The sequence below is a fragment of the Diadema antillarum genome, unplaced genomic scaffold, assembly GCF_040938485.1.
Source record: "Diadema antillarum isolate AM-2024a unplaced genomic scaffold, OU_Dant_1.0 seq00000460_RagTag, whole genome shotgun sequence".
Classification (NCBI taxonomy): Eukaryota; Metazoa; Echinodermata; class Echinoidea; order Diadematoida; family Diadematidae; genus Diadema; species Diadema antillarum.
Window position 1 is genome coordinate 2016672 of NW_027271431.1, and position 25826 is coordinate 2042497.

Genomic DNA, 25826 nt, shown 5'->3' on the forward strand with positions numbered 1-25826 from the left:
ATTGAGTGAATGCAGCACTATTTCAAGTAGAACACATCACCGAAAGTTTGAGGAAATGTTGCACAACTTGTTCAAAAGTTATGACAGAGACTCCAACTCTCCTGTTTTCGACGGGAGATCTCCCGCCGAAAGTCCATTTTTGCAAAACCTCCCATTCTCCCGCTTGAGATTTAATTTCTCCCGCCCTGGCTCTGTGTCTCCCGCTTGAAATGATTTCTTACTTAATATCACTGTATGTTGAAAAATAAGCCTTACATAGCGCGAGAGAGCATCTAGAACCCTAGAGCTTCCAGGGCCCTGAAGCGGGCCCTGTACCCCGGTCGCAAGGAACTTCGCGCTTTGCACTCGTGATGAAGCGCACATCAAATTGGAGTCTACCGTTTGCTATGGGTTTCAGGCGGGAGAATCTCCCGATCAGAAGGTGCTTGGGGTTGGAGTCTCTGTTATGAATTTTTGAAGTTTCAGTGCTGCCAATGCTGGATGAGAAAACTACAATTTGGGATGTCATATCATTACACTACAGAACAATGTACTGAAAATTCAACATATTTTCACTTTTCTCACATTTTGAGCACTTCACAAATATGTACCTCTTTCAGAAGGTAGGGGGATACATCAGTAGCAAGTTGAGGGAATGTGCAATTCAAAAAAAAAGAAAATAAAATTTGTGGAATTCTATTTAAAGAGGAAATCCACCCAAAAAGTGGAACAAGAGAAAAAAAAATCCAACAAAAAATTCCAAAATGACAACAGTTGGATCTAAAGGAAGACATGACATTTTGAAACTTCACATTTATTCAGAAAACATTTCTTGACCAGTCCTTTAATATTGTGAATATTGAAATATGCAAAGTTAATGATGTCATGCCCTCACAATTTTTATGGGATATGTTCTGAAATTCGGGAAAAAATGTTCTTTTTACACGTAAAAGCAGATTTCCATACCAAAATATATCTGAGTTGACATTTGTACTTTTTATTTTGGGTGGTTTTCAGGCAAGTTTTATATTTATACCTGGCTGAAATACAATATGTAGTTGTATGAAATTTGTGTCATTTCTGTATATGAAATGAATAAGAAATTGAGAGAGAGCATGACATTGTCAATTTGCTGATATGAATATTCATAACGACTGGTCAAGAAATGTTTTCTGAAAAATTGTGAAACTTTAAAATGTCAAAACTTTGTAATTTCTTATCCAATTTTGATTATTTTTGTGCTGTTCTGCAGGGAATTTTATTCTCTTTCATATGAAAATGATAAAATTTTGAAGTGGATTTCTTCTGTAAACACAAGTTCTTTATAGAGGGCCTATCGTTTTACACATAATATCACAAACTGTCGCTTAGTCTTCTCATCCCGTGTTAGTCAGCACTGAAACTTCAAAAATTCATAACTTTTAAATGGATATTCTGATTTTCCTTATCATTGATATGTACATGTTATACTGTTGCCGACTATATGATACCGACCATATAGTTATAACAAGAGGCCATCGAACAAGAGGCAGATTCATCGCTCCATTGCCAAGGGTTCCTTGTTTTTCATTGTATATACAATCTATTGTCATGATTGTTGGGGCAGCTGCTGAGCTGCAATGAATTACGGTACACAGTACCGTACAGATAATGAATGTTTATGAGTGAAATGGACAGAATATTTCACAAGCTGAAAGATGGATCATCTTTCCTACTGAGGACCATGAGTTAACGGACTGGAACAGCCTTCCAGAGGAGGTACCGGTAGTGGCTGCTAATGTTCAACCCTAGACGGAAAAATCCATCTGTCTAGAGGAGTCTTTCATCATTTTTTATTTTACTTTATCAGCTCTCCTCCATAGACGCGAGGTGATTCCATGAAGCCAGACGCAGTCTCCGTGGAACATATCCCCGGCAATCAGATACAGACTGATCTTTCCGTCAACTTCAACCCTTGACCGACAAGTCTGTCTAATTCCGCGAAAAACTTCTCATTTATTATAAATGACATTTGCTGGGTCAGTTTTTCGCTTCTTTAGACAGACACCATTAATACATACGCTATTGCGACGGTTTGAATCGTTTTGATTCAACGCAACTTGGACCCAGTTCCCCCCCCCCCCCCTGCATAAAAAGGGTTATTATTATTTTTTCCAGCTTAGTTTTCAAACCAATCTGGAAAAAAATATATACAGGATTAATCAGTAAACATTTTGACTCACCTCTTCCACTGTTTCCTCCTGTTTTCTGGTTGTTTCCTCCACTTCTTTGCAGCGCTCCCCAATTCATCACCGCCTTCATTTGAAAAACGAACGACTACGGCAAGCCAAATGCTCCATACAATCACTATATCGTACAACTTACGTTTATTGACTAAAGTACTAGTGAGTTGTTCGAGCGCTGAATTTAACTTCGTAATATTGTGAATGAGCATAATAATGCTCATTCACAATATTACGAAATTTAATGAGCATAATAATGCTCATTCACAATATGCTCACTATTATGCTCATTAAATTTTGTAATATTGTGAATGAGCATATTACGCTCATTCACAATATTACGAAGTTAAATTCAGCGCTCGAACAACTCACTAGTAGTACTTTAGTCAATAAACGTAAGTCGTACGATATAGTGATTGTATGGAGCATTTGGCTTGCTGTAGTCGTTCGTGCGGTAATTTTTCAAACGAAGGCGGCGATGAATTGGGGAGCGCTGCAAAGAAGTGGAGGAAACAGTGGAAGAGGTGAGTCAAAATGTTTACTGATTAATCCTGTATATATTTTTTCCAGATTGGTTTGAAAACCAAGCTGGAAAAATAATAATAACCATTTTTATGCGGGGGGAACTGGGTCGCAGTTGCGTTGAATCAAAACGATTCAAACTGTCGCAATAGCGTATGTATCAATGGTGTCTGTCTAAAGAAGCGAAAAACTGACCCAGCAAATGTCATTTATTATATCGAAGTTTTTCGCGGAATTATTTAGACAGACTTGTCGGTCAACTTCAACCTTTGACACGTATTTAGGTCAAGGGTTAGCAAATAACCATCATTGCCCCATTGGGCATTTAAAAAGAAAAAAAAAGAATTTGTACAGTGTAAATAGCAGTTTAGAAGGTCAATGCAGGACAGGTCAATCTTGGTCTGCATCCACGGTACTAACTAGTGCCATGAGCATGATAATCAATCTAACGCCCAACGGTTATATCCTTGTCGTGTTGATTGTGTTTTTGTGGGCATCTTCGGTAAGATAGTCACAAGAAAGTTTCAAGAAAGTGTACATTCCAGGAATGTCAAGATTTTCACATTTAAAGAATTACAAATATTCAAATCCTAGGATGCTTTATAAAGAAACCAACCTTGATCGTTTCGCCTTCAATTGTAACGTTCTTCTCACGGAAATCGACACCGATCGTTGCTTCGTTCTTCTCGGGGAACTGGCCGCCACAGAAACGGTACGTGAGGCATGTCTTCCCCACGTTCGAATCTCCGATGACGATGATTTTGAAAATACGGCGATTCTTGTCGCTGGAATCGGCAACAGCTCCTTTCCCGTTCGATTGCTCTCTATCTTGCTCCATTCCAGAAAATTTGGGCTCCTTCTACAGTTATCCTTGGTAAATTTCCAATTGCGCAGAGGTAACCCCTGGTTTGTTCATGTGTTTCGAATGTTTGTTATTGACTGACGGATGGACTGAGCTCGCTGAATGCCTTTTTGCGACACTAGAATGGTCATGCATGTTGTACTGTGGAAGTTGACCAATATCCTACCACAAGAGGGAGACATAACAAACAGAAAGAAAAGTAACATCACATACGGCTACCATGTGAGAAGGTGCGTTTATCAACTCCTTTTCTCGGCAGAAACAGGTTTTCCAAACAGCTTTCAAGGAATTTTTACGAGTTGATAAACGCAAAGCTATTTTGAAAGCCCTTTCGGAAAGCCTTTTCGGAAAGCCTTTTCGAAAGGGTGCGTATATCAACTCTCTTTTCTCGGCAGAAACAGGTTTTCCAAACAGCTTTCGAGGAATTTTTACGAGTTGATAAACGCAAAGCTGTTTTGAAAGCCCTTTCGGAAAGCCTTTTCGAAAGCCGCAAATTTGTGGCTTTCCAAGCAGGTTTCCTAAACAGGTTTTCAGAAACCTGTTTGTAAAAGCCTTTTGAAGTTGATAAAGCTGTTTTGAAATGGCTTTGTAGTATTGTACTGCAGTTACGAACAATGCATGCCTTATACAGGGCTCGACACTAACTTTTTTGTTTGGTGGCCCGATGGGGCCACCAAAATCCTCAATTTCAATTTTTGGTGGCCCGAGAGAAAAATTTGGTGGCCCCCAAAAAACAATAAAAAACATTAAAGTCCTGTTTTTTTAATGAGTCAGATATCTAAGTTTTATCCAGTCATAGTAAGAATTGGAAGTTGGACATATCTACTCATAAACAAGCCTCAACAAACTCGCAACACTCACTCTCAGGCACTCATTCAGTCCTTTTCATGCATCCTTTAAACAATATAACTGCTAATTTCCGGCGCAAAAAGTTACGAATTAATTGACATACGTACTTTTCAAAAAATTTAGGTGGCCCGAGGCGGGCCACCGTTAGTGTCGAGCCCTGCCTTATATGACCTCTTCTCCTCGGGTCGAATTGCGCAATGCAGCTGTGCAGTGACAGGCCAGTTATCTTGTTTGCGAAGAGAGTTGATAAACGCAACTATTTGGGAAGGCGTTTCTAAAGGGCTTTGGTAAGGGCTTTGGAAAGCCGTTTAAACAGGGGAAAGTTGATAAATGCAGCCAAAGTCTCATGCCGCCACTCAGAAATATTTGAAGTACCGGTACTGTAGCCTATGTGCTAAACTGGAGCTGCCTCACAGATAGGAAGACAATTGATTCATGTGGCATTGCATCATGACTTGTCACTCTCAAAGGAAGGTATGTCTATATGATGGTAATTGCTTTTCGCCATCCCTTCTCAGAAAACAAGCGGCACATTAATAGTACAGGGCTTTGGAAAGGGCTTTGGAAAGGGCTTTGGAAAGGGCTTTAGAAAGCCGTTTAAACAGGGGAAAGTTGATAAACGCAGCCTAAGTGTTGTCAATGAATATGCATGGCCCTTGTGGGAGATGGGTGGGAGAATATTATTATTCTATGTATTTTCATATATGCACAAACATAATACATGATGCATTTATTATATCAACCCGTTCAAGACAAGCTAATTCTGCAATAACATGCATTTTCCATACACATCTGCCAGAGTACACTCGCGACTAAGCCCCGGCGCGGGGCGCTGTGACTCGGTACGGATTGGGGTCGCTGGTGCGGTTAACTCGCAACTATTCTTTAACTGGTTCTAGGTTTGGTGTGTTGAAGGTTTTTGTCATGGTGTTGCAGAGTAATGTTACATTTCTTTTGCATACAAACTCCTCATGGGGTCTTCCTTAAGTTCACACATTTCTTGTGCCTCACCCCCAAAAACAAAAGCAAGCATCAAGCATCTGTTTTAGCAACATCCACATGCTGCCCCTATCCATTTCCCTCCCCCTTCCCCCCCCCCCCCCTAAAAAAAGAAACATACACAAGCATATCTAGAAGTAATGCTGTATCTATGGCAATGTATTTAGGTTGACAATAACACTTTCCACTCTAATCTGTCTTCTTCCTGAGCATTTCATCTGCGGTCATCTGAACCGTCGTATACACTGATTTTCAGTCAAATTTTCAATTTTCAGATTTTCAGTCATTTCGATAGTGGACATTCCGTTATACATACTCTCGAATTTTCAGTTTCTAACTTGATGTAAATTTGGTGTAATTATCACTTGTATAGAGTCATGTCATTTCAGTTGGTTCATTTCCCCATACGCGCACATGTTAAAACAGTGATACGCCGTCCTCTCCTACATACGACGGTTCAGATGACCACAAACACGGTGCGCGCGGTCAACGAACAGTCGTATATCGGGTGCATTGACTTTGCGCGCAATCTTTTGATATACGACGGTTCGTTGACCGCAAGTACAGTGGGCGGGGTCAACAAAACTGTCGTATACGTGCTAAATGGCAAGGATCTTTGCAGACCAAACAAAAAAAAAAAAAAATACATGTAGATCTCCTGCGATTTCTGGCATAATTCCTAACAATACAATTTGATGAATACATCACACATTAGAGTAAGAATTAGACTGTTACATATAACAAAAATAATTGCAAATGCCAGACATGAAAGTGTAGCTATCATGATCAAAAAAATGGGTAAACTTCAAACGCGATTAACTTGAAATGTCATTCTTATGTGAAAATAGCATATACGACGGTTCGGATGATCGCCGACGATTTTAGCAAACCGAAACAACACAAACATACACACATTCACATACACATACATCTCCTGCTGTTCTACTGGAAACACGGCACATAATTATGGACTGGGAATTACAAGGGGTCACGAAAGATTGGTTGCATCGCAAAAAGGAAAAAAAAAAAAGTTTTTTTATTTATTACAGCTCAAAAGTCAGCCTGGGTGAATGATGAGACTGAGACAGACATACAAAATACATACTTTCTAGGCGAATAAAACACAACTCAAATGAACCACAGTGGTTGTACATGACAGATACAAAGTCACCATACATGTATTGACATAGAGTGATATTTCAAGGTGACCACCAGGTACAGACTGTACGTGTCCTATTGCTGCACTTAAAAAAAAAAAAGAGAAAAAAAAACACACACACCTAAGCAATTAACCTGTTGAAGACGAGTCCCGTGAATACTCGAGCAGGTGCCTATAGGAAGTGTGTGTTGTAGCAACATCAGTCCGTCCTCAATGGGTTAAGAATTTTCCCCAAAATAAAACAATGAACCATTCATCCAGGACTAATCCTGTTTCACTTTAATAGAAAAGCAATCACTCTGGTGTCTATCTGGAGTCAAACTTCTTTGTGTGAAACCACACAAACAGCTGTCCTGCAACAACCATTGGGAAAATCACTATACGGGTCTGCATACTGTGCGTGGCATAAGTTAACTTTGCAAGTCCACATACATTCAAGAAATCGACAACTCACTAAAGATTTCCCTCCCTCAACAAAAATGCAATGTATTTTGTCTCCCAAGAGAAAAATTCTGAATTTTTCTCTTGATAACATTTACTCTCATTATGTCTCTATAATTCTCAATTGTGAATTCAACTATTCACAAAATATGATTTGATATGATTTGATTTGACTTATTTACCTTATTGCAACAAATCATGCTGACAAAAAATAACAAGTACAGAGTAATTTGAAACAATATCCAGCAGCACAAATGCTACAGTTATTAGAAACTCTTCAATCTAAAGCAGTTAATTTCATGTGACTTACTGATAAATGGTGATGAACATTGCTTCTTTATTGTGTGTGTCAGATTTAACCATCATGATACTTCACTGATTTATGAAATCAATATTCATCTTAATCACTATCAAATCTAATAGTACCTGTAATTTGTGCAATCACAAAAATTTTATTGACATATACATGTACAATGTGCAAAAATCTCCTCTAAATCAAAAGTTCATTTGCACACTCTAAAGATTAATCATGCTAGAATGACCATGGACCTATTAATAAATATACAGTATCCAGTCACAGAGAAGAAAAAAACAACAACAATGAATTGTTCAGAGACAAATAGGCATTATACAACATCTAAAAAGAATGTAGCTATCTGATTGGTCAATTGCCCATCACATGGCATGCTGTTAAAAGTACCACTGCACACTGTCGCTGTCAGCTGTGCAATTTTGTTTGAGCAAATACAGTATTCGTACAGCAGATGTCACAAATTTCCAGACTCCCCACTGAAACTTGTGATCGGCTTGTAGTTTTTTTTTCCATTGCACGGCTTCGATGTCACCATAAGCAAACCTTTGCCGCACGCACTAAACAGTTACGGTTGAGCATTCTGTCCCTCATTTTACTGTGAACAAATCAATTGAATTTGCATATGACTGACTGTGAAAGATGAGGCACTCTATTCAATTCGGCTTCACCTCATTGAATAGAGCACCTCTATCAATTGCCTTTCAAAAAAAATGGCTGCTACTTAGCTGTTCTAAATTCAAGAATCTGTGTGGACCACATCTGTTGATGTCAGAGGTGTTGTACAAAACAACTAGTGTACGGTCTTCACTCATACAGTGGGACAAGATCTCACAATCGTTGAAAGATGAGGCGCGCTATTCAACTCGGCTTCACCTCGTTGAATAGAGCACCTCTATCTCTCACCTCGTTGAATAGAGCACCTCTATCTTTCACCTCATGTGAAATCTCATACCATATAGCCCTCGTAACCCTTTACTATTTGTATAATATCTTCTTGACAGCATCCTAGGACTCCCAAGACCAAGAAAAAAGGAAAAAAGAAATATACGCTGACATACTATATGGACATCACTCATTCTGGACCATGGTCTACCATTCTGTCTAGGATTTTGCACAAAAATTTTGAGGTGCTCTTTCACAAATCACAATGCAAAAAGGCACCCACAGCAAATCAGTTGATATTGTAACCATTAGCAACACATATGAAAGACATCCAAGACAGTGATAACTGCACCACAATTTCACCTTTGAGAAAATAAATTTTGTCCTTTCAAATTCTTTTCTGACTTCAAGTCAAATATTGGACCAAATAGCTTATTCTCACCACATGCACATTCTCTATCCTTCGAGGGACCCCTTCTTAACACTTTGTATGATATGACAATTGTTATAGAGAAAACTTACATGTATTCAGGATGCACTTCAACAACAAAAAATGACACCGACTGGGTACACTGACCTCCTTTACATCGTAAGTATGTTGCATGTCGAAATACAACTCCTAAGCTACATGAGTATGACAGGCTTACTGACAATCCTCTTGAAAAATCCTCCAATAACAATGTTTGTGCCAAAGGGACAGCTTGCCTAAAACTACAGGTGGCACACAGTTGCACAAACAGCACTGAAATGGTATGCATATTTCTTGGTATTCCACAAAAGCACACTTACCCTCATCAGGGCAACACATTTGGTGACACAAACGGTAGTAACGCCATAAATACAACATATAATGATGAATATGTCCTTCTCGTAGCGATGTGGTAGCAAATGTTTTGGCAGTCATTTCCATGCCTTTCAATGTATTTATGACAGGAGGTGTAAGATTGCTCAGTGATAAAGTAGAGTAAGTCAGTTCACTGTCATTTCATTCCTTTCCTGAAAAAAAAAAAAAAAAAAATCTTGGATCGTCATTCTTCACAACTGTTTTTAATCTCTTTATCTGAAATCTTAAACTTTAAAATGACTTATGACATAGTCTGAATGTGTATTGTGAAAGGGATTTATAAGTGTCATTATCTATGAGACATAAATATATGCAATCTTAATACACATATTTCAAAGTAGTACCGAGTGTATAATAATATCACCAAAATATCAAATAGGAGGAAAGCATTCAGTGAAAAGGAACAACATGCAAACATATTTCAGTAAACATTCACAATTTGGGACAAAAGAACTAGAGATGTGTAAGGAGTAACCATCCAACAAAAGCACTAGCAGTCTTTCCTATCAAGACTGCTCAGCAAAGCCAGCATAATGTAACGGTTGGGGTGGGTAGGGGATGAAACATGGTATATTGCTGCTGCCGCTGAATACCATGGCATCAATCCAAATGTCCTTACATTCACTTTGTGCACTGCCTCGGGCAACAAAATATGGCAAAGTTCAGCAAATTTCATAAATACACAGCACTTACTGGCATTCATTACTGATCATACAAGAAATCTCTCTTTGAGTAGTCCTCGAAATATGACAATCAAATAGAGAGAGCAGGTTATGAAAATTCTACAAAGATTTACTCTTGTTGGAAGGAGGCAGCTTCCTGTTCTACGAGTAGAATACATAGTACATACTGCTCCCATTATACTGTAGCAGTTGCACACTTATATTCCAGCATAAATGTACACATATCTCATTTCATGCAACCCTTCAATCTGTCTATTACAACTTACAGCCGAGGATGTTACACTCGTGTAACACTATACAATCACCTAAAGTGTGTGTACATAATATACCGTTCCTCTACTGTGCAAATTTCACATGACCAAAGTTAAGTTAAATCGCACACAAAAAAAGCCGCACCATCTTTTCACCACACTCAAACATGACAAGGGTGATGTCTTTGCATATTCATGTCTAAACATACACAGATCTTGCAAACAATATACTTCGAACACGTCACCTATCAAATATTATGCACTTCTCATTTTTACTACTCAATAAATAAAAATCACTGGGATAACAGATTACAAAAGGCAAGTGTTTAACCGATGCTTCATGAGAGTTTAGATTTTAGCAAAGAAACTAGTTACAGGGCTAACGGTGACTTCTTGATGAAGGGCTTATGCACGTGACAACCCATGCCTGAAACTTTCTCCATATAAATGAAGTGTGACACAATACATGTGCAATACTGTAATACAAGAAATTTCTGCATGCATCAACTTTCACAGATTTTGCAAGGAGCCAAGATATGCAAATGCAAAATGCACAAGAAAGTTTTGTCTACACAATGCATTAAATGGCAGTGGTAGTTCACCAAGGTTTCATGCCATAAAAATGGCTGTTGGCTCCAATCGGCGAATGTTTGTGGTTTGACAGTACGAGTTCTTCTTGCACAAAGTCTTTTGACTACAGTGGTATTTCAATTGCATGATGGTGAAGATGCTACTTCATTACATGATTAATATCGTAGAGGTGACTAGTATAGGTAAAATATTGGCATCATGTATGCCACACTTGGAAATGTTGGAAACATTTTGATTACGGTGTATCAAAATGAAAAAATGAAAAAAAAATCCCCAGAGGCCAGCACTGGTCATGTGTTCACCCATGCAGTCATTATAAGATCTACATGAAACTTACATCTTCTGGAATGGGTTAGATGACAATTTACATCACAAATAATCTCTCTGTTTTCATTTGACCAGAATATAAATAAACACACCGACCGAAAACATGCAAAAATTTGACTGCAAGGCATTCATAACAAAAGCTGCATATCACAAGAACACCAAAGTCACAAGAACACCAAAATCACACCAAAAGTTATTCAGTAGGGAATTAATCACGAAATACGAATATTCACACATATCTCTTTTAAAAATATTTCACTTGAGTCTGTACATATATCTCTATTCACAAATACCCTGTGGGGTCACAAAATTCAATTGTCAAAATTGTACAAACATACCAAGATCCAGTTGAATAGACATAGATTAGTAAATGTCTTGAAATCTCATCCATAAGCTACACAAGATCTAAATATTGAAAGTGGCATTTGTTTCTAAGAACAAGTGTCCTGTCCGATCAAATTTTGTGCCTTGACATGCTTGTGTTTCTCTTATTTTACAAACAGCTTTACATTCGCCTAACATCTTCATTGAGTCTTCTTTTAGTTCTTCCAAAACTCAAAATGACGCACACAAAAGCACCCTTTACTTGTAATGATAAATTACTACGGCATTAAGAGAAAATGACTGCAAACATATAGAGTAATGAGGGATGAATACCATCACATGAGAATATCATACATTTGCCAAGTGTTTACGTTCCCCCAAAATAAAATTTGGAGTTTGACACATGTGAAAAATGTATGAGCTCTCATCTAGTAATGCAAATTAACTGCCCCCCCCCCAAAAAAAAAGAGTAACTGTAAATATCCCATTTCCACCCCCAGATATGCCACTCAAGTGAGTCACAGTGACATAGGCACAGTGACAATTCTTGTAGAATCCATAGGATTTATCTCATTTCAAAACACGGGCAAGCTCACTTCAGCAAAAAACGGCAAATACTTTCAATAATTGATGGCAACCATACACGACGTCTTGACTACAATGATGATGCATCAATTTTAAGAAGGAGCATTCATGACATCAGACAAATGGTAACTTCAGGCACCATCCATAACGACTGTTCGCTAACTGCCAGCAGACAAGCATACGGGACTCTGCCACGTACCAGGAAACGTGAACGTTGCACGTTGAGTGTTAGTCTGATGGGAGAAGTTGTTGCTGTGCAAGAAAAAGCCTGCTGGCACGGCAATCATGACACAACACTTCAAATCATGTGGCAATTCATTATAGTCAAAGGATAATCACACCCTTGTTATCTAATGCAGGGAAAAAAGAGAACCAAAGAACCATTATGCATAACATCGGCTAAACCGAACATGAAGAAACTCATCACACACTTGTATATGGACTGGAGGTTACAGGATTTCCCTTCCCCTTGAATAAATACATTTCGATATATGAAGTACGGTGTCCAAATTGAGCGTGCGTTAGAAACTGCCACTCATTACAGCCATCACCAGTCCAGTTTGACCGGATAGTCGCCAGTCAGGCAAGCCGTGCAGTGGAGGTGCTGCTGCTTGCGGGCCTCCTCCATCTCAATGCCTTCCTTCACGGCCAGCCGCAGCCCCTCCACGGACAGGTAGGTGATGCTGTCGGCGTTGAAATGACCCGCCAGCTTGTCGACGGAGACCTTGTTGGCTACCAGCTCCTCCCGGGTGGGGATGTTGATGCCCATGTAGCAGGGGTGCTTCACAGGGGGTGAAGCCACACGGATATGCACCTGTTAGGAATCGGAGATGTGGGGCATAAAACAACTTGCAGTTAATATGATGATAATGGCACTCTTTCTGGAAAACCAAATGTATGATGACTCTATTACAAAACAGACATCAGTATTTCTTAGCAGCTTATTTGAAGAAACTTAGAAATATTTCCTGGTGAGCTCAATAAAAAGGATAGGAAAAATCCCCCACCTACTCTTTTCTCTGACCTCTACTTTGCATTTAACTTGCTCTTGCAAAGATACTTATTTGTTCTACATAGAGCAATTTGTATTAACGAGAATCTGGATATTGGTAATTACTAGAGTGAAGATAATACTTCTTTTTTTTTTTAATAATAATTTAGAGCTATTCGAAAAAAAATCAAGCCTCTGAAACATCAGAAGTCATAAAGCAAGAGAAGAAAAGCCCTCAAAAGGTGAAATAGAACATTTGAAGTGCTAAGTAATGCCACATAAAACTTTTTTCCAAACCTGATTTGACCCAACCTCAAGCATTCCTCATTGAAGAATCGCATTACCACTCAATGATTTAAATGCTGAATTCACACCTCTTTTGCTCCGCAACTCTTGAGCAGGCGAATGATGGGGCCAATCGTTGTTCCCCTGACGATGGAGTCATCGATGAGGATGATGCGCTTGTCCTTGAAGTTCTCTGTGAGGGCGCCAAATTTCTTGGCCACTCCCAGTTGCCGTAACCTCTGGTTGGGCTGGATGAACGTTCTTCCTACGTACCGATTTTTTGTCAGCACTTCCATATAGGGGATGCCCGACTGCAGCACAAGATAAAACACTGGTTGGTATTTCTGATAGCCTTACAATTAAACTTCTAAGAGTCCTGATAATAAGTGGTAACAATGTGCATAAAAGCCAAACACAAGTCAAGTAAATTTTGATTGGACTTGAAAGCACCAACCTCTTACTTAATGCCCGTCTTTCAGTCCCACAGAGAAAAGAATGGGCTGATCTTCTTCTAATTACAAAATGACCAAAAGAGAATCATAGTGTAGTGATTATCGCTTTTTGGTTACTTTACCTGTGGTGCACCAGAAATAAGGTTCTATCTGCCCTAAAACTCGTCTAAATATTTGTTTTGATTTTTCCTTTGCACTTTCTTTAAAATTTTTCAATAAATGTGAGACAACTGAAGCTTAAGTTGAAGATTATCAATCAGAGGTTATATCATTCTCTTCACACTTGAATATTCCCTTTGTAAACCAATGCAAACAGTAGAGTATGCATCACATGATTGCACAGTTGCAATTGGCAATAGTGCATTCAACAAATCATCCATCAAAATAAGAAATATAGGCAAAACAAAACAAAGCAAAGTGTTCATGGACACACATGCAAATACAATTTAAAGCAAATGGGTTTTTGCATGCATAAAGCAGATCCCTAATGAATAATCACACAAAAATATGGTTTACCACTTGAGAAAACCCCAGGGCAGCTGGTGTGGCAGACTCTGGTACCGTGCTCACAATGTCTGCCTCTACGGGTGCTTCCTGGGCCAGCCGCTGCCCACACCGCCTGCGGACAGAATACACCATTTGACCTGGAAGAAGATGGCAAAAACAAACATACCCGGGTCAACATCTGCTGACTCAATCCAGACTTGAATATGTGACAGAGTGAAGTAAACTATGGAATACAGACACATGAAGTAAAGTAATTGCACAGGAAACTTTCCATGCAGTGATCACAACAACCTCTCATAAAAACGAACGCTGATGAATTTTACAAAGGAAATTCAACATCATGAGTAGTTATTACTGATAATGATGCACGGACACAAGGACATTGAGGTCATTACTTGGCAGAGACATACAATTGCATACCGTGTTTCACCCCAACACGTTTCATTGCTGTTGAAAATTAAGGCAAATACATGTACAGTATCAATGAATCCATACAAGTGCATCTAGCTCTAAACTTCAGTAAATAATTCATACTGACAAAAAAAACTTAAAAAAAAAACTGCGTAAGTAAGGCTTAAAGTGATACTGTTCCCCTACAGTCCTATCTCTATTATGCGGCATCTCTCTGTCTGACTGGTAGACTTTTTTTTTTTTTTTTTTTTTTTGTGCATTCTCAGTGCCAAATTTCACTTAAAACAAAGACATGTTCAACCACTATCATGAAAATACACGGTGGGACATATTCAAATCATTGCAGTGGATTGTAATTTAATCCCACTATTGCTGTAGCTGAAAGATTAGTATGATGATCATTTGTTTATAGACCTACCAGGGAGTGAAATGGGTCCACAGAAATGGACATTGAAACAATCAACACTTTGCTTTCAAAGCAGAGATTATAGAGATTTGTAGTTACAGCCAGTACCTGAGACATCTTTATCAGCAGTGTTATCGTAAATACAGACAGCTGCCAAGTATTGAGGGAGCCATATATACTGTCACTTTCCAATTCATGAAATTCTTCCGTCAAGATGTTTTCACTGCAACTGATTGACAAATTTATGTCGATGTAGGGCAATTTGTCAATCAGTTGCAATACTGTCACTTGTTTAAAGCCTGTTGCTGTACTACAGCATATCTCTCTTAATTATCTGGCCAAATCGCTCATTCTGACATCCACCGGTCCTGACGTGGCCAGTTAATCAAGGCCGAACTATATATGTGACCCGCTACAACAAAAGGATCCTAAAGTCACTGACGATTGAGCCGAGAAAATCAAGTTTGAAGTCACATCATCAAAACTGGTCAAAACAATCGGATTTCTGTTTTTGACATAATTTTGTAGTTCAATGTGTTGTCTATCATCTGCCGAAAATTCAAAGCTAAATATTAAAGGAAAGGCGAGAAATTAGCATTTTTCTGGGCCGTGGTTTTCTGACTTTCAACATAACAGAAACGTGTCCGAAGATTTGGATTTAGCGCCGCAGCTAGACTCCGCCCCTAGTAACAAGGGAGTGATCTTATTGGTCAGTGCGTGGCATCCTGATTACTGATTGATCGTGCGTAGACCACTGGCGCTAAGCTTGAATTAACATCGCGGAGGTTGCTAGGAGCATGCCTTCTATTGCCAAGCGGTGAAAACTGTCTCGCCTTCCCTTGATCATGATAGCGTCGCAAGGAAAACTTTGAAGGCGTTTTTCTCGAGACTCTGATTTTCTCAACCACTCGACATGCGCTAATAAAATCATCGATATCTCCTCAACCGAGTACTTTTATGAGTTGTGCTATATATGAAATTAATGTAGAAGAGTAAGGGAATGATGTCATGCCATTTTCAGAAAATTGTCCTCCCCAGACTTTCGGATCCTTTTGTTGTAGCGGGTCACATACGGTTTCACCAAATATGATGATTTCCCCCAGTGTTCAACATTGTGCCTTACATTTTACCCACTTGGCCTCACTTTACAGAGTCTGGGCATATTCTTTAATCATAAGATTTCACTAACAGCTAAGTGCCTGGGTATATGGTTTCGTGATGACTTTGTCTCGCTTCACTATAAATCGACAAATGTCTCTGGAAAAAACAAGACCTACACAACCCTGTGCCCATATGAAAAATTGAGGACATAGTGAAGTAGTCAACAGACCTTGTCTGGCTTGAACAGCTACTCTTTAACAAATAAATATGCTGTTCAGAATATTTCTGATGTTGGCATTTGTAAAAGGGAAAAAACATCATATTCACTGTATCAAAGATAATGAAGAAAGCCAATACCTGGGTATCCACAACCTTACAATCCTAATGCAGACTCATGCGGCTGCTTTTAAAAAATAGCATGTCTGACAGAGAAAGGTTTCTTATAGTGTTCTACTCACCTTCCAGTATCGTATCCGGCCTCGAGAAGTAGACATACTCAAAAATGCAAAAGGCTTGGGGGTCCTCCTTGGGGCGGGGCACTATGGCAAGGGACTTGATGCCCTCCTTCGTGATGGCGATGATTTCTCCAGGGAGGACCTCTCGGTAGTACTTGGCCCCGATAGACTGAAAGGAGCAGGACTCAGAGGACACTACCCAGCCTTCCACGTCAGAATCTTTCATGTGGTAATCTGGCACACAGAGTACAAAGATGACATAGTTTTATGTCAACACTGGGATCTAGTCTAAAAAGACATTTGTACCACAGGGAGAAATCTTAATCTCAACTGTAATACCTGTCACCAAGAGCTTTCTTTACGTTTCACCTCCAGATGGGCATGATGAATCAAGAAAGCAGAAAAGAGTTTGGTCTAATTTCAAAAGGGTCATACACTCGCTGAATACATTACAATGATTATCAATACAAAAGAAATGGCCGGCTAGTTTGAGCTGGTGCTTAATTCCCATCAACTCATGACTCGTAACATTCCTCATGTTTCTATCCCAGCAAATACTCACTTATCACACCAGCCCTCATCAGCCTGCCAATGCAGAGGGGCCGATTGCCGTACGGGTCACGGACAGCATAGATGGTACTGCCATGTAGAATGAGCAACGAATAGGCCATCAGAGCCTCGCTCATCAGCTGCCGGATTCTGCCCAGCCAGTTGGGGCCCTGGGGCTCCCCCTCGGGCGGGGCATGGGTTAACATCTGGGTGATGACCTCAGAGTCAGACCCTGTTGAGAGTCCAACGCCGTGCTTAAGGACCTTGAAACAAACAAGAGCAAATTCTAGAGATTATTCACCAGAAAGTGGGATTTTTACTTTCAAAATCTGACACTGTTCATGAACATTAAAACTCACATCCAAATATTTATCACTGAAATGAAATTATGCTCAGTCACTATCAAAAGTGAAAACAGTAGAAAACTGGTATATATAAGACTTCATACGTCTCTGCTCATAGCTGTGACTTGTAAAGGTGTTAATCAAGCACTTTCCTGATTTCTTTTTAAATTCAGACCTATTCTTAGACAAACCCATTCAATGTCTCTGTCCCACAAAAGGTCCTGATATAAAGAGGATTACCATCACTTGTTTATCTGTGTAGCAAATGGACTGGTGGACTTGCTGATTGGTGGAGAGAGAATAGTGAGAGTCGCAAGGCAGCAGTTACCTTTTCCTGTAAAAGTGGAAATTTTCGCTCAACCAGAAACTAGCCGAAAAAACCCCCCAAACAAACAAACACGCAAATATTTTGGCTTGCAATACGTTCCAGTAGTTAATGTCTTGATTCCGTGGAATTAAAAACACACAAACCTCTTCTTGCCCGGCCAAGCGCGAAGAATTAGTCACGCAAAAATATCCACTTTTACAGGAATACATGCCTTTGATTTGCTAATCCCGTTTGAATACTTCTATGTATCCTGTGCATTGATACAATGGGCAGTGCTCTCATGGTAAAAAGTATTGTCTCTGCTCAATAAAAGTTTGGGGAGTGCAGCATAATGGCAACTCTTATAAGACTAATACCTGATTTAAAGACTTAGGAGAGTGAGTTGGAGGGGGAGAAAGAGGGAATCAATTATCTGAATTTTGCTTGAATTCCTTGATTCTTTCATTAGGGCAATCCAGTGTTCTCATATCACAATCACCACGACTCTAAAGATGGACAACTCATATTCATTGCAACACAAAGATATCATTTGCGGGGTAAAGCAGATAGGAAACAGGTATGAGATTATGCTACATGTCTCCATTGTGGACACATTCATGCAATCAGTATGGCTGCCAAAATGTATTGTACTTTCACCCCTGCTCAAATGCAATCTTATCACACCACATCCTTTATACACTTGAGTGACACAAATATCTAATCAGCTCCCACAATTCTTTCACTGTCACCTTCATCCTAAGCTGAGCGGCGTTGACCAGTTCACCATTGTGTGCCACAGCGATGCGTCCATGGATGGTCTCCACGTCAAAGGGCTGGCAGTTGGTGAGCTCCGACGCGCCGGCCGTAGAGTAGCGGTTGTGGCCAATGCCCAGGTTCCCTTGTAGTTTGGCCAAGACCTCGTCAGTAAAGATGGAGCTGACCAGGCCCATGCCCTTGTGCTTGTGGTACTGCTTAGTCGATCCCTTGCTGGTAATGATGCCTGCACTCTCTTGACCCCTATCCACAAAACCACACAGAAAAAGGCTCAATTACAACCACAAACATTCCAGCAGCAGCCACAATAACACAGCAAATCTATTGTAAGAGCATGGTTACACTGTGCATGTTATGATATCATTTAATGATTATCTTTGAATGGTCCGCTTAAAATAATGATGGAGTGTCTCTGGTAAGCATGAACTACAGTGACCTCCCGCCATAATGAAGTCCCTGGGACTGGCAATCTTTTTTCGTTATATCAAAATTTTGTTTTGACCGAACAAACAAACAATAAAATACATAGAGAGGATAATGTTGCAGCCTGAATTTTCATTTCGCTGTAACCGGAATTTCACTGTAACTGTTATGTTATAAAATAAGTGCATTGTACATTACAATATTCTGTGTCATGGAAGCCCTTGTCTATGATAATTTCATAAGTTAAGTCTATGCTATACTGCAAAGAGCAGATGATACGATATATGATCTCATGCACCCCTCAAGCAATTTGGTTCTAGGTACCAAGCTGTACTTTATTGGGATCAAGAGTGATGTATAGCTTGTTATAGTCCTAAAGGGAAGAAAGTACCAGAATAGAAGGCCTATTCTTTCTTGAAAATATCACTATGCAGTTAAAACTGCATTGTTTGAGCTTTCCATTTCACATCAAACCTCATCTCCCCCCCCCCCCCAACAAAAAAAAAAAAAACAACAACAACAACAACACATTAATAATATGGCAAAAAAAGTTTTTCCCACAGCAATGTACACATGCAATGGGCTGGAAATCCAAAGCACCAAGTAGAAGTCACAATATAAATTTCACAATTTTTCAGCAGTGCGCGTACTTATTGCACAATATCACAGCAAACTGATAACAAAGATATAACAATGGCATCCTGGCCAGTGACATTCCTGGTGGTTATTGGTACAGTTGCCAACTTTTTCCAAAATGTCAAAATTTATCTCCTGTTGCACCTTTTTTCTTTTCTTTTTTTAAATGGTGGTATTTCCAGGCAATACATCACAGGGTTCTGGGGGGCATTTCATGAAGCATTTTGTCTGGCAAAGCTGTCGGACCAATTTGATCTCAGCCAGTCAGGTGCAAGGATTTCAGTAGCTTGTAACAGTGTGTCAGAAAAATATCGAACAAAAACACCTCATGAAATGCCTCCCTGATATGTGACGAGCCATGAGTCTCACCTGTGCTGCAGACCTGTCAGACCCAGTGTGATGAGCTGAGGGATATCCAGCTGTGTGGGCCACTCACCGGAGGCCACGCAGCCAAAGACCCCACAGGCCTCGTGAAGTCCTCCGTCCTCCGCTGTCCAGTCGTTCCATTTTACTGATGACGGCGACTTGCAAGGTGATGTCGGGGGTGATGATGGTAACGTGGATGCCATGCTCATGTCAGAGTTTGAATGACATGGAGTACTGGGGGAGTGGTAACTGGAAATAAAACATTCATGCATATTGAGTGTAATATACAGTGGGTATGCTGGGAAGATACATGTACCATTCACAAGATGATGCCATACATCTGTATTACAGGCAAAAAATATGAATATACCTTGAAACTACATGTATCTAAGTGAGCGAAAAGTTAAACTTGAGATTAGGTACAATATAAAAAGCTACCAAAAGATTTTCTCAAACATTCATTACACTTCACTCTCACACATCAGTCACACATCATATTTCCTGATACACTTTGATTTTCTTTTTCTCATTGCCTACTGTTGTACAAAACAGGCATACATTTTTATCCCTAGACTAATATTAGAGTCATCATTATATCATGCTGCCATATCAACAGTGGTCTGCTCAACTTAGTCCAATGATATACAAACAATTTTGTACAGTATATGCAGTGGTGGATCGAGAGAGGGCGCATGGGGCACGTGCCCCCTCTTTATTTCTTTGTTATAAAACAAAAGAAATAAAAAGAAAAAATTGGGAGGTGTGCCCCCCTTTAATTTTGTAAAGGTGCCTCCCCTTTATAGATTTCCTGGATCTGCCCCTGCATACCTACAATAGTGTGCACCTTTGTAATAGGAAAATCTCTTGAATCTCTTGCATTAGAAATGATAGAGTACAGTGTAGTGTCTTAATGATACATGCTATCTTGACACAACAATAATTCTCTAGGTCTGCACTTCAGTATTTCATGCCAACACCTGTCAATGCAAGATTTTGCTATATGTTTCTATTTTTGTTGGTTTTGGTTGTACACGCATTATGTATCAGTTCACTATATCATAAAAATTACAGAGCACGTAACTGTACAAAATAAATCTCTTCTTTCTCTTTTTACACTTTAGCTGCTGTTATTTTGCTAGAGCAGTATGTCTTTCTTTACTTGCTCATTTTGTTTTCCTTTGTTCTAAGGAAAAAAGCTAGTGATACTTGATTGGCGTACTAACTACAACTTTCTTTCTCTTCCGCAGTATTTGGAATGGTCACCGAACTGGAAGCTGCTCAGACAAATTTGTCTGCAGATGGAATGTGTAATGCTTATGTTTGTCTGCTAACACAATGGTGACTTTACCATCACAGATAATCATGTACATCCACACTAGACCATGATTGTCATATCAGGCTGTGATACCAGGAAATGAGCAGGATGTTGTGCAATGAATGTCCAGACGCAAGTCATGTGAATGACATTCACCTTTTTCAGTCCCACCATGGCAACACGTGACATGTACTGTATACGCCGAATATTTCGCGAGGTTTTTATTTTCGCAAATTTGGCGAGTCAGGTGCTATTCGCAAAATTAAATACATGTGAAAATATTGACTCTGATCCTAATGTGAATGTGATGTATGTGTGTACACTTCTCCGTTCAGTACGGGCTCCATGATCGCAAACTTAACCACTTGCGAAATTATCGGGAATTCCCGATTTACGAAAATTCAGACTCGCTAAATATATTATGGCGTATACAGTAATACAAAGTCAATAAGATTTTAGGCTGATGGCCCCAAGAGATGGGTTCTAATTAAGTGAAAACATAGTTCTCATATTCCTGCAGGTCTGTCAATTTTGGCTCTTAAATGTACACATATGAATAGGAAATGTATGAAATAATGCTGGAATAACACTATTTCATTTGAGGATTGATGAATATGCAAAAATCACCCAATAATGTTTGCCAAAAGTGTTACACTATAATCTCAGCGCATACACGATCATGGTTGCTGTGTAATAAATATTTATAATCAATTATTGATAATTGACAAATAGGGCCACAGCAGTACTTATTCATTGATCTTCTGCACTAGGGTGAACTGCATGCAGCTTGTTGGAATATATGCATACAGTAATGATTGCTAGGTCTTGATCGATCATCAACACATTTATAACATTCTACCTACTTTCTACAGAATGGGGAGGGCGCTTCAGGGATAAAAGTCGTCTACTACAATTGAAGTTGATCGTTGATATAACTTGCCCCTTATCTGCAAAAATTCATCTGAATAGTAACTCAAACAGGACAAAAGGTACACTGTAATTCAATCAAGGCAACAAGTAAACAAACATACCAGTATAAAGCATAACACCTCATATATGTAGACTCTAAAGATACAGTAAATTGACACCCGAGGAGTCACATGACAGACGAGCCAACAAAATCGCCTAATGAGATATCACCATCAAAGCCAATCACAGTTCTCAGAACCTGGGCTCAAAAGTAATCTCCACTATTTGGAACGTGCTGGCAATACATCAAAAGGGTCAAAAACTTGTCTGGCTGTCACAATTGCTAGAATAATTTGTTTTGGAGTCACTCTGACATCAAAAGTTCAAAATAATTGGGATTGTATGCATACTGGGTACAACTTTTCAGGGTTCGAAATTGGCAATGGTCCGCTGGCCATTGGCCACCCAAAATCACGTCGGACTAGTCGAACTAGTCCGTCTGGCTAGCCAAAATATTGCTTCAGTGTCAAAATTGATTCTAAGTAGTCCGCCTGGCTAGTTAAAAAAAAATTAAGTGTGACCCCTGCTTTTATTCCTGAAGCGCCCTCCCTATTCAGAAGTGGGTAGGTAAAATGATAATTGATTGTGCCCGAGCAATCATATTTTCTAAAAAGTTGCATGCGATTCATTCTGGTGCGAAAGATCAGTGGGTACTGTTGTGGACCATTTTGACTATTTGAGTATGCTCTGAGACAGTGAGTAGCACACTTCCAGCAAACTTTTTTTTTGCTAATAATTTGCATTTTTATTGTTACCAACCTGAAACTGTATAATTTCGGCATTTTTTCACTAAGAAATTTTACATACAAAATATTGTTAAAAAGCTGATTTCAAATCACTCACATGAATTTGAACCAAATGTGCTGTTGGGAAGCATTGATATCAATGTTGACTTTTCATTTCGTCACTCAAAACAACTCTCTTCGCAATTTGAATGGCCCTCTACAAGTTTTCAACTTATAATGGGCGTCATCGTACCATAGGTAATTCAGGTAATGGATACAACCACACGAGTGTGCAGTTTGCGAGTGTGGCTGGATTGTTTAGACACATTATGCGTGTGTTTCATAAGCGTTAACAGAACCAGCATACCCTGACAACCACAACTCATCATATTTTTGTTGCTTTACAAGTACCATAGTAATGGGTAAACTAGGCAACTTGTATTAATGCACGCACTGGGGGCGAGTTCACCCACTCGCCAAACCTTCTCAGTGATCTCACCTTCATGCATCCTACACTAAAAGTTTACAGCTGAAATGTTAGATCTGTTAACCCTCAAATACCTCAATCTTAGACATTTTCTTGATCAAACGTTTTCATTAAATTACTTTGTGTTAATACCAATTTTAAAATTATAAAAAGGCAAATAGGCATAAAGTTTGATTGGTTCTTTCTCGCAAGCTCTTCCAACATCTGCAGACGCATGCACAGCCACAGTTGGTTGATCAAGTTCTGAAATTTACTCACATTGTGAAGAATATATCGGACTGTCGACTCAACACGTTCTCTCAGTCTCACTTTTTCCCCGATGTCAAGACGCTGTAACTTTAGCTTTGTAGCCCTTGTGCAGCTGTGGAGAGTTGGATTAGAATAGGGTCTACAATATTAAACACTAACATTGGTACAGCCAAAATTTGCGTCGAATGCCAAGCAGGGGACGTGACCCTTCCTCACATCCAGAACTGCATATGATGCTACTCGAGATACTTATGATGTGCTTCTTTCCGCATATTGTGTTTACCATCTATTGAAAAGTAACAATAGATGCAGATTTAAATATCCCCAACCTGCATTCATCATCAGGCAGTGGCGAGGCGAACCGGTACCGGCGAAGGGAATGATCGATGAAGCAGCAGGCTACTGAAGCTGTATGCACGGTCCAGTGCCTTCAGTCAGTCGCCGTTCTTGTAGTGTTGCTCGACCGTTCTTCGCCGAACGATAGCGCGTATAATGCGATTGAAGAGAGAAGCTCATGAAGACATCAATCAATATACTAATTTACATGATAACAGTAGTAACCATCATGCACATGAGCTTCCTACATCATTGCAGACACAAAACACAGGTCTTCGGTGGCTTCTGGGCGGTATGCCTGCAGAAAATGCCTTCGCTATTCTGTCGCCTAGCTGGCAAGGCTGTATGTAGTAAATAGCAAAGAAACCGACCGTAGGCTTCCTACCCGAATTCGCGAAGGGCAATCATGTGGGAATTAATTTTTATATCTCGCCCGTAAGTAGTTCAGTCCTTTCACAAAAAAACTCGGCCAGTGAAGTTCTGTAATCTAAGTAGGAAAGTCTTGTTTTTATTCTCGCAAAAAAAGTAAACGAGAGGAATTAAACAACAAAAACAAAGAGCAGAAAAAGTGATTCTCTTCCCAATTCCGCATCGGAAAAAAAAAACTCCTCATTCGTTACCTGAAGAAAACATGGTGTAGAGAAATCAGGGGGAAAAGTTATGGATAGTTGCATTTTGGCATGGACGGAATATTTTTGAAAAGAAGTAATGGAAACTAAGAAATGTATGACTTAATACCCTGTCTTATGTTCATTTGTTAATGATGCTCAGTAAAACTAGCCCCATGGTTCAATTTCTGCTCTCTTCTAAATAATCATACATGTTCTCTCTGTTTCAGTGTTCCTGACATAAAATTCAGTGCTAATCATTCATCGACGTGATTGTAGAAAAGTTGATTTTGTTTACTCTCTAAAAAAAATCGAGTGAAAATTTTCACTCTAAAAAGAGTGAATACAAAAAAGAGTGAATTTCGAGTGAAATTGGAGTGAATTTTGAGTGAAAATGCTCATTTTCACTCATTTTAGAGTGACGTCAGGGATCACTCGAAGATTTTGGAGTGATCCCTGAGGTCACTCTAAAATGAGTGAAAATGAGCATTTTCACTCAAAATTCACTCCAATTTCACTCGAAATTCACTCTTTTTTGTATTCACTCTTTTTAGAGTGAAAATTTTCACTCGATTTTTTTTAGAGAGTATGATAAACTTTGGAAACAGTTTTCTCACTCTCAGTTTGACTGAAAATTATCTCTCATAATTCAAAAGAATAACACACATACAACATTTATTAACAGTAATAACCATGAAAGTAAGAAGAAGAAGAAGAAGAAATATCAAGCGAGCTTGAAGTAAACAAAGTGCTGCATGATGATCTGAATTTTTCTGTTAAATGTGTATTCCTCGTCAGGGGCGGATCCAGGAATTCTGTAAAGGGGGGGGGGCGTGACTAATATTTCTGGTGCCACTTCCGGGTTTCATTTCATTTTTTTTCTTTTTATTTATTTTGTCTTTCACAAAAATAACCGGGAGGCGTGTGCCGGTTGCGCCCCCCTCTGGATCCGCCACTGCTCATTTTTAGCCACCAAAAATTTTGCAACTGGTAATGATTTCTCAATTCTTTTGGCATAATCATGATTCCATCATCTACATGAGGTCCCTGATATGAAATTAATGTAATTGTTTCCCAGTGTTACTCATTTAAACACTCAATGTGAGATGGTTTCTTGTCAGTGGTAAGGATGCTCTAGCTAGTACTGAGAAATAATCAGATAATGATCATAAAGTCTGTTTCTTTGTTTGTTTGCTTATCTTATTTAACCACGGGTTTAAAAGCCCTCAATCAGCCAAGAGGCTGTTTATCAGAGAGGCCGTGAACAAACAGAACAAATCAAATATGGCAGAACGAA

General features: G+C 39.3%; 2 protein-coding genes across 2 annotated transcripts in view; both read right to left on the reverse strand.

Moving 5' to 3' along the window:
* The window catches only part of LOC139733104 (putative Ras-related protein Rab-33), a 53116-nt gene extending 49459 nt beyond the window's left edge, over nt 1-3657 (reverse strand). The window contains exon 1 of the mRNA XM_071643947.1: nt 3340-3657. Within this exon, the coding sequence (XP_071500048.1) occupies nt 3340-3561 (222 nt within the window). The 5' untranslated portion in view covers nt 3562-3657. The remainder of the gene's footprint in view (nt 1-3339) is intronic.
* Nucleotides 3658-12152: 8495 nt separating this feature from the next.
* LOC139733034 (amidophosphoribosyltransferase-like) lies at nt 12153-23848 on the reverse strand. The gene is made up of 8 exons (XM_071643878.1): nt 23595-23848; nt 19844-20089; nt 18391-18658; nt 17004-17253; nt 16445-16675; nt 14078-14205; nt 13199-13420; nt 12153-12647 (listed from the first exon to the last, which is right to left on the reverse strand). Exons 2-8 carry the CDS (start codon nt 20047-20049, stop codon nt 12381-12383), a joined length of 1572 nt encoding a protein of 523 aa, XP_071499979.1. The 5' UTR covers nt 20050-20089; nt 23595-23848; the 3' UTR covers nt 12153-12380.
* Between the last annotated feature and the right edge of the window lie 1978 nt (nt 23849-25826).

Excerpts from the sequence above, each read along its gene's own strand:
- LOC139733034 (XM_071643878.1), bottom strand. The coding sequence starts at position 20,049 with ATGAGCATGGCATCCACGTTACCATCATCACCCCCGACATCACCTTGC. Across the intron at positions 16,676-17,003 it reads GATGAGGGCTGGTGTGATAA|ATTACCACATGAAAGATTCT; the intron begins GTGAGTATTTGC and ends TCTGTGTGCCAG. Across the intron at positions 13,421-14,077 it reads CCCTGGGGTTTTCTCAAGTG|TCGGGCATCCCCTATATGGA; the intron begins GTAAACCATATT and ends CTTGTGCTGCAG.